The 15,527-nt window shown below is 37.4% G+C and overlaps 1 protein-coding gene across 1 annotated transcript in view; it reads left to right on the top strand.

The window, feature by feature from the left end:
* The window catches only part of cpne7 (copine VII), a 54,130-nt gene that overhangs the window by 23,494 nt on the left and 15,109 nt on the right, over nucleotides 1–15,527 (top strand). Inside the window, exons 6-11 of the mRNA XM_006641204.3 lie at nucleotides 5,685–5,768; nucleotides 6,655–6,744; nucleotides 9,444–9,542; nucleotides 9,693–9,779; nucleotides 10,948–11,007; nucleotides 12,827–12,960. Coding sequence (XP_006641267.2) covers nucleotides 5,685–5,768; nucleotides 6,655–6,744; nucleotides 9,444–9,542; nucleotides 9,693–9,779; nucleotides 10,948–11,007; nucleotides 12,827–12,960 — 554 coding nt within the window. The remainder of the gene's footprint in view (nucleotides 1–5,684; nucleotides 5,769–6,654; nucleotides 6,745–9,443; nucleotides 9,543–9,692; nucleotides 9,780–10,947; nucleotides 11,008–12,826; nucleotides 12,961–15,527) is intronic.

Raw genomic sequence — 15,527 nt, 5'->3', positions numbered from 1 at the left:
CTTAGGCTTGTACCATAAAACTCTTAGCCTCTGGTTTGTGCACATTAGTTCAGTGTCTAAACAGATGCCCGTCTGCCACTTCAAAATCTAGCTAGAGCAAGTAAAATCGATAAAAATGATACTCTGTTACTTTGCAGAGATGAATAATTAAACTAATGCACAATTATTTCAAAGAAACCACTTAATTCTCTCAGGAATGGCACTTTTAACAATTGTATGTATATACAGTGTGCATTGTTTTTTTTTAAAACCCAGTAACTGGTAATAGCAATCATATAGTAGCTACAATAGTAAGACTGCCCTTAGGAGCTATTTATTGCCCTTGTTAAAAACAACCTTTATGTATTCATTATTCAGATATTGACCAGTTATGAATTAAGACGGAAACAGTCATGTTGTAATACATTCATTTTGCTTGAAACTCATGGTGCCTGGCCAATAATAAACTGGTCAAAATTAAGTAGCTGGAATATGTAACATAACTAACTTTAAAACAAATGTATTTACAAAATAAAATATGATGCATGTTTCACTCTTTATGAAATGCACTTTAAATCACAAAGCACTATTCACATGACTTTCTGTATTTCCCAAGCTTCAGGTTGTGAACAGCCTTTTACTGTAAAGTGTGACCAATCTTATTAGAGAAAAAGGAAAGTTTGCATAGGGCAGAAGAGGAAAATACATCTGAAATGGTAACATTCCTGGAAGAACATTCTTAATCACATTCCAAGAAGGTGGCTAATGATGTTGACTTGTGCTAGTTTATGATGTACAGTACGTCCTTTATTGAAATTATTTTAAGAGAACTTGTCCTTGCTAATAGCTAGGCATAATGAAAAACAGAATATGCTGTTGATATACCTGTAGCTTGTTGATTATTCTTAATTAAGGTCCTGCCCTGTGACACAATGACAACTTTGTAATATTTGAACTTGGTCTTATAAAGTACTTTTCCCTTGAAAGTTGGTATTACTTTAATAAACAGGCACTGGATATGTCCCATTCCACTGACTGCTGAAAGTGTTCGAGTCACCTAATATTTGCAATATAATACAGCGTGTGTGAAAACATGTTGAGTCTCAGCTACCGATGAATAACATTTTTAGTTCTGTTAGTACCGCATAATGCAAACTCACATGAAGATCAGCTATGAACATTATTTTTTTTCAACAGGGGAAAATCAAGCTATCAAGAAAAACAATGAAAAAAAGAAGTGCTTTAAATTAGTTCAAATGCAGTGCACATATGCTTCGAAGGTCAGATTGTACTCAACTTTGTAACTGGCCAAAGAGTTTTAGCAGTTACTGTTTGGCTTTATGACATAAACCCAGGTATTAGTATGTGAGCGTGAAAGAGCCTTCCCTTGAGCTACAGTAACAAATAAGTTATACTAGGATGTAAGTAAGTCATGCAAAGGCTCCCATGTGTTCTGAAAGAAAACACTTTTGTGAAAGGCCAAAGTTATTCCCTCCAGTGGTAAAAGATCCAAATCTTCTGTATATGAAGCCAGTGTATGGATACCTCCATATTCCAAATGTGGGATAGGGAATAAACTGACATTTTGGGGTCTGACAAAGGGGGAAAGTCTACCTCAAGACTGGTCACAGGGCACAAATGTTATTTCAGTGGGATGTACTTATGTACCATTATGTTTGATTTCATTCCTAATCATGACTCAGAATCAGATTACTTTAGGGCATGCCCACATACTGTAAGATATGTGTGCCAAATTTAATACAGCAGCTGGGGAGATTTCGGGATCACGCTTATTTTGAGCTGGGTGTCCCACTGTGACTTGTGAGCAATCTTGGGCTGTACCCCTTTGGCCATGGTGAAGTTAACACTCCAGCTTTATTTTCCCAAGTCATGTCCATCATCTGCTTGTTATTCTTGCATAGCCATAAAAGGGGGTGAGAAATGTGTGAAACCACTTTGTTTGAAAAACTTTCCTTCAGTTTACAGTGCCTTGCACAAATATACAGATAGTTCCTATGGCGTCCCATTTTTGTGAAATTACAAAAAATGGCAAACTGTAACGTGCACATTTTATTAAACTTTGTTTTATGGCAAAACATGAATGCTCAAACTCAGGATTTCTAAGGATGAGATAGGTTAGAATAAATGTCATTGAAACCTAGAGAGAGAAAAAACCCTATTCAGATTACATAAGTATGGAGGATTTTGAACTCGATATTTGTTGGAAGCACTATGGCAGTAATTGCAGCCACAAATCTTTCAGTTCTTTCAGAAGTCAGTTCTCGAGCCTTTCCACAGATTCTCAATAGCATTCATGTCAGGACTGAGCCACTCAAGAACATTCACGTTCTTATTCTTATGATGCTCTAGTGTAGGTTAGGCCTAGTGCTTTGGATTATTGTTCTGCTGGAAGGTGAATTTTCATCCTATTTTATGGCCCTTTAGGGAAATTTTGTACATCTTAAAGGGTATGAATGTGTATGAAATCAGGGCTTTTCAGTTTTTCTTTTGTATAGTTTCCTTATTTGTTTTTTTGCTTGTGTTGTGTATAGTAGATGTATAGATGTACAGTATATGTAACAAACACTAATTGCTATTTCAAATTAGGGTAGCATAATATGACATTTGTGTAAGGAACTGAATATTTTCGCAACACACTCTTACCTCTGTTGGGCTGTATGTTTTGTAAGGTTTGAGGAATCAAAATTTAATCGTAAAACATAATTTGGAATATCAAGTTTTTGATATCGCTGGAGTTCAAATTGTATCATTAAATGCTATGTTGAAGTCTGTAAGCTCTCTGTCATACTAATCTATTGTAATATCATGGTTAGGAAGTAAAACAATCAGGATCATATACATCTGGGGGCAAACAGGAGTAGTGTCTCTCTAATCTAAAGTTTTTTATTTTTTCTCATTCTCAAGGAAGGTATTAAATAAAACTTATGTTCAGTGGGAGTGCATTCCATTGTTATTTTAACGCAACCACCCTATTCATTCCTCAACTATAGTATGCTGAGATCACTCACTCCTTGCCAGATCCATTCAGAAACATATCTGAGTTGTGTGGTTCAGTGATAACAAGTGAGGTACTGCTAATCCACCTTTTTAACAGGGAACAGAGCTGAAATCTCCATTTGCACTCTATCTGAATGTACCCTAGCAAACAAAATAAAACTATTGTGAAAATTCTTTAAATGAGAATTTGTTTTTAAGGTTCTTAATTGTGATGAGTAGTGATATACTGTCTGCATACAGTGACATTTTGTGTTCCTTGTTATTGATTTGAAAACAAGCTGCATCATTGTTAGCCTTGACAGACGCTGCTAGGACTTCAGTAAAATAGGTCAAATAAAAAGTGAAAAGGAATATGCCTATTACTCCTGTCTAATTAAAAGAGGAAAGAAGAATACAAATTGTTTACAACAGATGTGGAATGTGACTTGGGAAAAATCTAATCCATTCTGCTAACGGATGACCCATTTAAAACCTCTTATAAAAGCCTCCACAGTACATTCAATTAAAAAAACACACTGTGGGCAAACATTCTTTCAGCTTCTAAGGATTGCATTGTGATGTGTGGAAATCTGTGATGTTAAGTAAGCAGCAGATATCTGCAGGATCATCTCTGACATGTGTGAGCATGTGTGGTCTGATTTGATAATAGTAAGTAGAATAATATCTGTCAGCCAGTATTTTTGCAAGGATTCTTACAACTAAATTCAGTAATAATGAGGTCCTCTGGGTCTGTGTTATTCTTCTCAATGAGCGATGCCCTAGCTTTATACATTGAGCTCAGTTGACTCCTGCTCTCCTCAGAGCAATAGATACTCTATATCTAAGGAAGAGTCAGGCTAATTTTCAGATTCATTAAAACTCCAGCTCCATCATGTACCCATCTAGTCCAGATTATTTAAAAAGAACACATTTTTATGGGTTCCCCTACCTTAGTAAATACTTAAGTGTAAGATTAATTCACCGTCTTCTCAACAAAACTTTAATAGCAGTAAACTTCTGAGTTTAATATGTTTTTGAGCAATGAATGAAAACAATGTTTTGTTTCTGGGGAAAAAAAAGAATTGCTCTTATGAACTCTTTTTGCCTCTTGTTATTATAGTTTTTGTTGATATTGAACAACAATTTTTCTAAAGCTGAAATTTAAATATGCCTTAGGTGTTTCCCATAGGGTAGATGTGTTGGTTTTAATGTCCTTATTTATTTGAAGAAATGTGTAAAGTTGTCCAGGTAGACAGCAGAATGGCCTGGCTTGTAGAGAGAGCTAATGCTGATGGTCTCTGCCAGACCAGTGTTCCAGCAGGGATGAACAAAATTAACCATTAGGAGCAAGAAGGGAAAAGAAAAGGAGCAAGTATAACTAACAACTACTTGTTTTTATTCATTTTTAATACGTACTAAACGTATGAGTACATTTTTCAACATGCAGTCTTCCTATGAAAATTTCAAAGAAATTCCTTTTAGCAAAGACATTTCCTTTTAGAAGAAACGACTATATAATACTGTCTAAATAAAATCTTTAAAAAATATGCAAAATTGCGCTCATAGTCAATGTGAGACTTTAACAACATGATTAATTTAAAAAATCCCTTTGACACTGGTGGAGAGATTAAGTGCTGACAATCGCACATCTAAATCAGGCTGCTGTGATGTCACTGGCAAGTCGTTGCCGTGACAACAAGATAGGGACTACCTGCTCTTCCATCGTCTGAGCCCCTGTGGAGATGCATCACACTAATGCTCTGAGAAATGTAGACATTAAAAGGTTTTTTTTCCCTGAGACTGGGGGGTTATAATAACCTCTGCTATCCCCTGCAGAATTAGTTTAGCCCTTGAGTAACTGAATAACAGGGATGGATATCCAAGTTGATATTCAATGTGAGCAATTACAAAGAACCATCTTCTTATTTTTGGTTATGTCAAACATGTAATTGCTAGAGAGCAAACTGCGTCAGAGGTGAGAGTCTATTTCTTTACCACAGTGTGCAGAATAATCAAAATAGTGATATTATTGGGAAGGGGTACTACAGTGGATGGTCGGACCAATTTGTCTGTTTTATTAAGATAAGGGATTTCTAGATTCCCATATTCTTATTGGGTTCTTTTGCAGAATATTCTGGCCTATTTTATTAATTTAATTTACAGCCCCTAAAACACCTTGATTACCATGTTCAATCTTAAAGTCCCTGCCCAGGCTATTAAAATGCAATTCACATTAAAGAGTCAAGACTTTGTATTTGTCCCATGTATTATTTCCATGACTTAACAGGGTACTTGTTAAGCAGGCCTATTGCAGCTATGACCCTCAGTATCCAAAACGTTAACCTGGTGTCATTTATAACAAATCTGCTGAGATTCCTATTGAGATGTTAGGTTGAAGGGCACATTGCTTGTTAATGTCCCAGATATCTAAAGTTGTGTCATGGTTGGAAGGCTGCTGAAGCAAGCCAAGAATGTACCGACGATGCAGTGACTCTGGGTACAAACATTCAGCTCAGATCAAGGGATTTGTTTCATCAGTTGAAGAGGACATGGAAGATGCTCATTGAACAAGTGGACAAAGAAATCCAATTGTTTTTCTACAGCACTTAAAAATCCAGGACGTATTAAGAACTTCTAAATGTGAAACTTTTATCTAAATTGAGTACCATGTTATGTTAATACAGTCACTTCTTCAAATACTTTTACAGGATCTCTTCAGTAAATCGGACCCCTTTTTGGAGATCTACAGAATCAACGATGACGAAAGTGAGCAGCTTGTTTATAGAACTGAGGTGAGGGGTGTGTGTGTAATGTTTTTGAGCTATACTGTATGTTATGGCACAAGGAAGGAATCTGGATAGTGTAGGGTTAATATAAGCATACCATTCCTGTCTGCCAAATCATGACTGACTCAAAGATAGAGCCATTTCTTGTTGTCACCAATGTAAATGTAAAGTATGTTTTGGAATGCCTTTATTCAAAAGAGTAAATTGTAATTATGTAATAATACTCATCATAATTAGTGCCTATTTATTTCTTGTGCTGCCTAATTTCTTGTGGCCCTTCTTTTGGGAAATATTTAATGTTGCAGGGATTGTTTGTCATACAAAAGAATAATCCCTCACCAGTAGAGCAGAATGATTCTGGATGAATCCATTAACATTTGAGTAGTTCATCCAGAGGATTCTCAAATACTTTGTAGGCAGACTGCAGCAAACCACAGGAAGACAGATGCTTCTGATGTGACACTTACCAGCCTTTCTGTATCGGCTCGACTTTGAGGATGTAAAAGGATGTGATAGTAAAGAAAACAAACAGGACTAAATCTTTGCTTTCTTCTGAGAAATGCACTGTAATAGTGGTTAGAACACGTGCTGAGAATGTGAATTTAGTAGGGATACTGACAGCCTACCAGTCCTGCCCACTGCTATAGAAAGGGCATACACTGCATGTCTCTTATATTAATGTTGATTGTGCTTTTTTCTGCATGTTTTTTGTCACTTGTCATCTTTATTCTTAAAACTTGCATGTATGCAGAAATCACTCGAACGGCGATATCAAGAATAACCCAGCTCCTGGGTTTCCACCATGTATGATCTTCATTAAGAAAGGAGAGGTGGCAGAAAGGGCCGAGCAGTCAGGTGCTTCAGTTCCCTTGTTGCTGCTTTCCATTTGCAGGTTGTCAAGAACAACCTGAACCCTGTCTGGGAGGCCTTCAAAGTCTCGCTGAGCTCCTTGTGCAGCTGCGACGAGAGCAGGAAGCTGAAGGTAGGAAGCCTGCAGCAGGTGCTGCAGACTGCTCACAGCAGAATTCATAACCTCATACTCCAGAATTAGTCACCAAGAAGATGGGAAGCATTTCTCCCAGCGGTCTGTTCTTCCAGTATTCCTCCGTCTCTACTACTATATGTGCCTTTCCCTCATTGAGGATACAAGAGAACCTGTTTGATTGGTATAAAACCAAGGGTCTCACAATACTAACATATATAGAGGTCTTTAACATTTTAACATTCAGTTTCTACTTTTGCAATATTTTAATTTTGTAATATGTACTGTATACATACAGCACATACAGTATGCATAGGTTATAAATTGTGCCTTGGCTTAACAAGTGAGAAAATGAATATCCTTGAGTGGCCCAGTCAAAGTCCTACCTTGAAACCAATGGAAGATCTGTGACATGACTTGAAAATGCTGTCTGGTGTACATAGTTGGCAGAGACCTATCCAAAATGACTCCCTGCTGTAAGTGCTGTTAAAGTTGCATCCACCAAGTATTGACTCATGGGTTGAATATTGATGCAGTCAACAGATTTGAGTTCTATGGGACTATTTGTCCCGTGAAGGTGTTCAGTTTGAGCTTTCAAGCTTTGATTAAAAATATTAATTGAAATTTGTATTCACCTTCATTTGTAATTAATCAAATGGAACATCATTGGAAGGGGATGAATTATTCCCTATTCATTTTTTTTAAGTTATATTAAAAATGTATTGCAAAAGCATTCTTGATGCATAGTATTTTGGATTGTTGCCCAAGTCTATCTACCTCATGCTGGATAACATCAGTCCTAACAGGTTTTGTAGGTGCCATCAGTGATAGTGAGATCTCATGTTCACCTTTGAATATTTAAGACAACAGTATTGGCAGTTTAGTCATTAAGAGTTGGGCTGGTGTTAACACAAGAAGTAATTTAGTGACCCAGGAATGCGGATGGTCCAGATAGAACAGAGCACTCTAATGCTCTTGCCAGGGAGCCACCCTCAGTAAGAAAATTCACTTCTAACTGAGACATCTGTCTGCACTTTGCTGACTAGCATATTGCTCTGAAATGCTGAATGAATTGCTCATGATTCTGATATGACTGTGCACGAAGAAGATGACCTAATCAACATACGAAGTTTCTTTTGGTTTTCTGTTAGACTGATAGAAATGTACTTCAGTGTGGATTTACTATGGCTGCTACAAAGCAAATACTGATGCATTAACTGAGAAAAGAAAAACTACAAAACATAATAGGAAGCTATGAAAAATCAATAGTGTACTACAGATAGTGTATTACGTGCTCCACGATATCACTCTACTTATTGCATTATGTAACTTTGTTACAGTGCCCTGTGAAATTGAACTTAAGTATGATTATTATTTTACATAAATCACTTTGAATAATGCTGCCAGCTAAATAAATAATAAAATTGGCTAAATACCAAAGTATTATTAATGTCAAGTTTATACTCATGATCTCAGAATAAAGCCAAATGTTACCTCATTTCACCTAAGAGTCCTCTTTAAGGTTAATTCTTCAGATTAATTCTTCTTACTGACACATTTTGAAAAGTGTTAAAAGAGCCAGAATTTCAAGTAAGAAATGAAGTTAAAATATTTAGAAGAACACCTTTTTTACAAATGTAATTTTCAACACAAAACCTCGACGAGTTGGGAGAACAATTTGCACTTTTTGGTAGTAGGTGCACTGACATTTTGTTGAACAGACAGGGGAAAGATACATTCATTATGCTGATTAACATTTGTCACTTACAGGGTTGATGAGCAGGGAGTCTACCATGAAAGTCACAGGCTAGTGGTGTGTGTGTGGCCACCTCTGGAAGCCGCTGCACATGATGACTAGTGGAATGCTGTCCCACTTTTCTCATAGAGCCTATTCAAACACGTTCCAGTTCACTGGTCTTTTGAGCCATAGATGCCAAATATTCTCCCCAGCTCATCCTACCAATGTAGAAGTATGACATAACATAGCTATGACATTCTCATTTTACAGTGGCAGGATATTGCTGGAGTGTTGCCACAGGAGCTGCAAGTGAGGTCCCAGGACTTGAGCAGTGTAGAGCCATTCAGTCAGATTGACATCAGTCCCTAGATCTGGAGTCTGTAGCAACTAGACATACAGTACCTTCTCAGTCCATAACACTTGGACCTCCTCATCAATGGTGGCAAAGCATCCTGGCTCATGGTTAGCAAGCACCATGGATGTACCATGTTTGATTGCAACATCTTGCCTTGCTTATTAAATGTAAGCAGGAAATTGTTGGCTGTTAATGCCACAGACAGAATGCGGCACAGTTTAGCCTCTGGTACAGGAAAAGGCACTGTTCTCTTGATTAAAACTGCATTTTGTATTTTTCCTTCTTGATTTTGATCAGTCTTGACATTCAAAGTGATAAATCATTTCGTTCCTAGGTGTGCAGTCCGCTATGTCACTAATGAGATTAATTACTACTTATGCAACAGTCATAATCCCTGGAGTGCATTAGTCAGTCATGAAGAATCAGTTGTCAAAATCAGATGTGAAAACTTCTAATCATTAGTCAGAAGACAGATACTTTTATTTTAAAAGAAATATGATATATTGCATGTATAATAAAGTGATATTTCTTTTGATAATCCATATAAAGATAAAATTATCGTTGTGATCAATTCATTAAATGAATGGGTGCATCTTTTTCACTCAGTGTCTGGTCTGGGATTATGACTCCAGGGGGAAACACGATTTTATCGGGGAGTTTTATGCTACCTTTGGAGAGATGCAAAAAGTCATGGGAGGAAATAAGGTGAGTTAAATCTAAACGCTTCTTAAGTAACTATATTCAATGAGTCAAACCCCTTCCTTATTTTGTTTTTAAATTCCTTAATAAAGTCTCCATGCTGTGTTTGCATAGATAAGATCATGAACTTGTCCTGTTTGCTTTTCGTATTCGAAGGTCAGTTGGGATTGTGTAAATCCCAAATACAAAATGAAGAAGAGGAACTACAAGAATTCTGGTGTCGTCATCCTCAGTGATCTCAAGGTAAGGTGGCACAACAGCATCTACATACAGATCAGGTGAATAAATAGAACTCATTTCCACATTCAGATATATAATGTATGCGGTTTGCAACAGCTTAGACCCAGGGCTAAAGAATGAAATTCGGCTTCCCATGGAGCACAGCATGAAAAAAGGTATATGTGAGTTTAAGCAACAATGAAATCCAGGAAGTTATCTGTAGGGTGACCTGTGAGAAGATGGACAAGACTTAATAGGATCTTTCTTCTCTCTAATTCTTCTTATGTAAGCTTACTTTGAGGCAAAGCCAAAAATATCATCTGTCAGAGAGTCCAGAAGAATCTAGGAAACCATTAAGGAGCTCCCAAGAGCAATATTAAGGTTTAGCCATGACAGTATAGAAATAATTTGGCATTGTGATATTTCCTCTGTGCTGATGCTAAACATAATTGTCAAGGAATCTTGTAAAAGCTGTGACAGCACTGGAATATTGAATCTTGAGCCAGGTGAACCTGTGGAGATAACCAAGTTTCCTTGAGCACCTTATTATGTTATAGGACTGTTTTCAGATGTTTTTTGAAAAAACAGAGAAACTAGTCTGATTATTACTTCATGACAACTGTGGGTGGGTGTCAATTAATTTTCCCAGACAGGAGCAATGTATTCAAGCTATTTTAATATCCTCACCCCTACATTTTGAATAGTCTGAGTATGAGTGTTCAGTGAGGTTGAATTTTCTTGATGGTGTTTCATTAGTTCTTGTTGTAATAAATTGCCCTAGTTCTTTTTGTACACGTCATCCAACCCTTCTAAGATGAGCTGTCTATCTCTTAAGTGATGTCCTGAATTAGAACCCAATTATCATAGTATTGGGTGGCGTTATGGCACAGTAGTTAGCACTGCTGTCTCAGCACTGGGGCTAGGGGTTCGGTTTTGGACCTGGGGTGCTGTTTATGTGGAGTTTGTATGTGTCTGTGCTTGTGTCTGCATGCCCAGTGACAGACTGGTGTCCTGTCCACAGTGTACCCTGCCTTGCGCTCGTTGCTTGCCAGGATATACTCCAGCTCTTCCACGACCCTGAATTGGAAGAAGCGGGTGGTCATATCACTAACAATCACATTGACCTTTTTTGAATTTGTAGCTTTCTGCTAGGTGGGATAAACAGCTATGTTTTCTGTTCTTTCTCCTGCAGCTTCACAGAGTGTATTCCTTCTTGGACTACATCATGGGAGGATGCCAGATACACTTTACTGTAAGTTGAATACTTAGTATGTCAACCACACTTATCAACAGAGCTCTCAGACCACACTGCATTGTTTTTTAGGATAAGGATTAACTCCTGAATAAAACATGGAATACAGGAATGTACATTCTTGGTGGCCTAGTTTAATTTGTCACTTTAAGATGAACTACTTTGCATGTTTGGGTGTTTCTAGCTGTATAGATGTATTTAAACTGATAAGTGTAGTGTTGAAAATCGGAAAGGTTGTATTTAAGGAGGGATAATGGTTATAAGATGGACTTTGGTTGTACTGCCCATTTGTTAAAACAATGAATGTAGTCCTGGTCTCAAGCGCTTTGAGTAGCCACCTTTAAAGGCACTATATAAAAAAGTTTATTATATTATTATTATTATATCTTGTTTGTTTAATGAAAAATGTTTTTCCTTGATGTATACTCCCTTTGTTTTGCAGGCAAGTAAAAGACATAACACATTACATTTAACACAACATAAACCCATTACCACTTAAGAAACGTATGCATAAGATGAGAAAAATAAAATAGCAGCTTCAAGTAATCCTCGCAATTAAAAAGACAAATACGAATTTAGACCAAAAGTGCATTAGATACATAAATAAGATACATGAATGATAAATATCAAGGATAGCTTAGTCCTGTTGCACTTCAATTTAGGTCCTTAAATTAAATCAGCACCTGATGGAAGGAGCTCAGATTCACTGTGCAAGAGATGGCCATGACAGTCATTATTATAATATATAATAAAATATTGTATAATATGTTATTAGTCCATGCTATTTCACAGCTGCTGATATACAGTACACTGCCAAACCCAATTGCAATGCAGATCATGGATTTGCCGGAAGCAACAGTTCTAAATCAATTTAAATTCATTTTAAAGTCTACAATTTACTAGATAAACCCTAGAGGATTCCTCACTCCCTAACTAAATTGCGGAAGCAATACCGTATGCTGATCATAAGGGGTGATGTATTAGATCATGTTTTTCTGCCCTTTACAAGTTAAAAATCTGAGAACAAGTCCTTGAAGGCAGCTTGTGGCATGACATGGTGGATCAATAAGTAGGGATAAAGCAATTATTTAAATCTCACAACACAGGTGGTCTTCAAGGCACACCGTCTCTTTATTATCAGTTAAAAATGCAGCTTTGGGGAGTGTCTGAATGTGGAGTTCAACAGGAAGTTATGTCCACTTAGAGTACATGTTAGCACTGGGCTAAATCACTGGGACATCGGACAATTGACCAAATTCTTCCATGACTGGAATGGATTCAAAGGGAGTCGTTTTCCCATCTTCTATTAGACCTTAGTGTATTATCACTGAGAGGTGCATCAGTCCTGCTGCCATCACTGTGGACGCAGGTTGTGGAAAGCAGGGGGTGGTCTGAAAGTACATGTTTCTGAGAATGCACGCATGTTGTCTTCTTCTCTAGTGTGCTGGTGCAAGTATTATTACAGTGAGTTCACTAGCAGTTGGCAACTCCCAAATTTGGATACCTTAAAAACAGATATGGACTGTAGATATAGATATCTTTTTTGTTTTTATTAAAAAAATATTTTGGAAGAACTGGTTGACAAGGTAAAGGGATGCCTCCAACTCTCTGTGAAACATGAAAGTGTTTTCTGTGACTGAGGATTAGTCAGATTCTTTCAAAGCTCTCATGGTCTCATATGCATGCGCTCTGTGACAAGATGAGCTAATAGATGCTAATAGATTGTGTTCTCCCAGTTTCATCTCCCAGGGAGAAGGGCAGACTGTGACATAGCAAACTGAGAGCCTTGCACCTCTGTCAATCTGTCACTGTATTTCAGGTAGCCATTGACTTCACTGCTTCCAATGGGGATCCCCGAAACAGCTGCTCATTGCACTACATCAACCCCTACCAGCCCAATGAGTATCTAAAGGCCTTGATAGCTGTGGGGGAGATCTGCCAGGACTATGACAGGTATGTACTGTTCTCACAGTATGCTGTATGCTTCTTAATCATGCACTTGGCTGTGCTTGAAGGGATATTAAGTGTCTTTGATTTTTTTTTTTTAGATTCTTCTCACCTTCTTTGTCATTTTACAACTCTATTCCTGAGCTGTTTTGAAAACTCCCTGGTCTTTGTTGACTGTTTTATTGAGTTTCACTACCTAACCTTACAGAGACGGGTGCCTTTTTTCTGTAATCATCTGAAATAACGACGATTGCATTCGTATGGAGGCCTTTCAACTAGTTTTGTGACTTGTCAAAGTAATTTTGTGCTCCTGAACTACTTTAGTTTTGCCAAAATGTGATGAATGCTTTTGCAATCAACATTTTGGTTCCTGGATTGTCTTTAAAGTTTTTGCTGGCAGTTTTGATTAAGAATATTCAGTTTAAATGTGTACATTATTTGTGATACAGCCAGATGGGGTGTCATTGCGGGGGGTACAGTACAGTAGATGGCAGGATATTTACTTTACAGGATTTTGTTCTTTTTTATCCTATGACTTCCCTTAAAATTGTATTATTTTTTCCAAGTCTGTTCCAGTCAAACCACACTCTGTTTACCAAAAAAAGGCCAGAGCTGCATTAAATGTAATATCCCTAAGACTGTTTAGCTTTCTCAGTCCCTCGAGTACAGTTTACAGGTGATGCATATTCCAGAGCCCAGTTACCTTTCAGTTTTGCAGCATACCAACTAATATATATACAGTATGCATATGGCTTCACATTTATTTTTGCCAGTTGCTAAATGAGACATCGCAAAAGTTATTTCAATAGAACGGATATGTATGCAGTGTACATGAATCATAACTACTTTATAATGTCTAACATAAATCTTGTTAATAATAAAACATCCTATATCCAGAAGTCAGGTGAACACGCAATATATGCTATTTGCCTTTAAAAGGGAGGTATAACATAGAACAAATATGGAAAATGCAAATGACAACTCCATCGTGTCTATAATTAACACTAATATTTTCACAAGTATGCTGTACCAGAAAAGCATTTTGCAAAACATAAAGTTCTTCTGAAGCAAACTACTTACCCTATGCAATTGAGTGTGGTCTTGGCTGTCCGCTTTTATTTGAGCCTGGTGTGAAGATGGATATAGAGACCTTAGCATCTGCTGGGTGTTTTTGCTGCTTTGGGAAGAACTTACTCGGGTGGAACAGTAAGTGAGTCTGCTACAAATATGTTATCAGGAGTCACATATGCTTTCCGTTTCTGCCTTGTTACATTTAAAGCCTTGTTGCATTGAAAGCAAATATGGTCATATTAGCACATGGAGTGGAAAGTGATTAGTAGGCCCGCAGGAAGTGTCCAGTGGAACCAAGAAGGTTTGAGCCTGGATGAGCTCAACTGTTATGAAGCAAGAGTCGGTTCTTGTTACAGTAATAGGCTGAAAGAGCAAAGATGAGACACTGAGGAAGCCTGTGTATCTATACCTGGCAAGAATCTGCTTCTCTTCTCACGTGCAGCAACCCTATAATATATTCTCCCCCTCTCAGCCTGGCGAAGAAAGCATCAAGCTGATACCCCTGTATCTGGCAAGGCTTCTGTCGGTGGTGCCAATATAGCACTGGGTGGAAATTCAGCTCAGTGCTGCATCCAGACTGGCACTACATTTCAGCTTTTAACTTGCATTTACCCAGGAGTTGAAACTAACTCTGAAGATGATTTTTTAAAATTATGATTGCAGTGTATTTTCTTTTTCCACAGAGTGGCTGGTTGAATGACTGAGATTCCTGTGCTTTCCCAAGTGCTGCTTTACCTTCCTCCATGCGGGAGTTTCTCATTATTGCCCCCTATCACCTCAGTCATATCAAGACTCCTGGTGTGTTCTTGTGTTGAGTGAGTGTGTATGTTGTGTCCTTATTTTTACACATTTAAGAACTCTGGATTTTCAGGAAGATTGCTAGATGGCTGTTTACATGTCGTCTGTCTTACTGAGCTGTGTAAAGGCAGTGTGTTGTACTTGTAGACTTTTTTCTTTTGTAATTATTACAGTTTTCTTAGTTTAACCATTATTGTTCTGTATTAGAATTTAGTTTTTTGGGATACTTCAGGCAAAAGGAATGGATGTGGTGATTTCCCGACTAATTATTTTATTTTAATATTTTTAAAGAAATCTCCTTTCTGAAGGCAACCTTGCTTGGCTCTTGTACAACATGAGGTTGGGGGCTTCCACATGCAGTCTGGTCACATGGGCTTTTGTCCATTAAATACACAGCAAATGCATTTTGCCTTCATTAAATATGCATGAGACAAGATAACGATTATGGAATTGTAGATTCTCAACCCTCTAGTCAATCTGATTAATAACAGTTCACAATCATTTATTAATATTTTATTTTTTGAGGCCAGTAATCTCTACTGGGAGGGCAGGAACAAATACTGTAGAAACAGAGAATAACACTTTGATTAATCAAATTTGATTTTTTGCAGTTCTATGTATACAGCATATGTATTTTAATACAGTTTTGGCACAATTAGACATGCAAGATATGATTGTTCATCCAGTTGAAGGCTACCTTGGAA

This window comes from Lepisosteus oculatus, chromosome 20 (genome assembly GCF_040954835.1).
Source record: "Lepisosteus oculatus isolate fLepOcu1 chromosome 20, fLepOcu1.hap2, whole genome shotgun sequence".
NCBI classification, from domain to species: domain Eukaryota; kingdom Metazoa; phylum Chordata; class Actinopteri; order Semionotiformes; family Lepisosteidae; genus Lepisosteus; species Lepisosteus oculatus.
The sequence above is the reverse complement of the archived record's forward strand: the minus strand, read 5'-3'. Positions and strand labels throughout refer to the sequence as shown.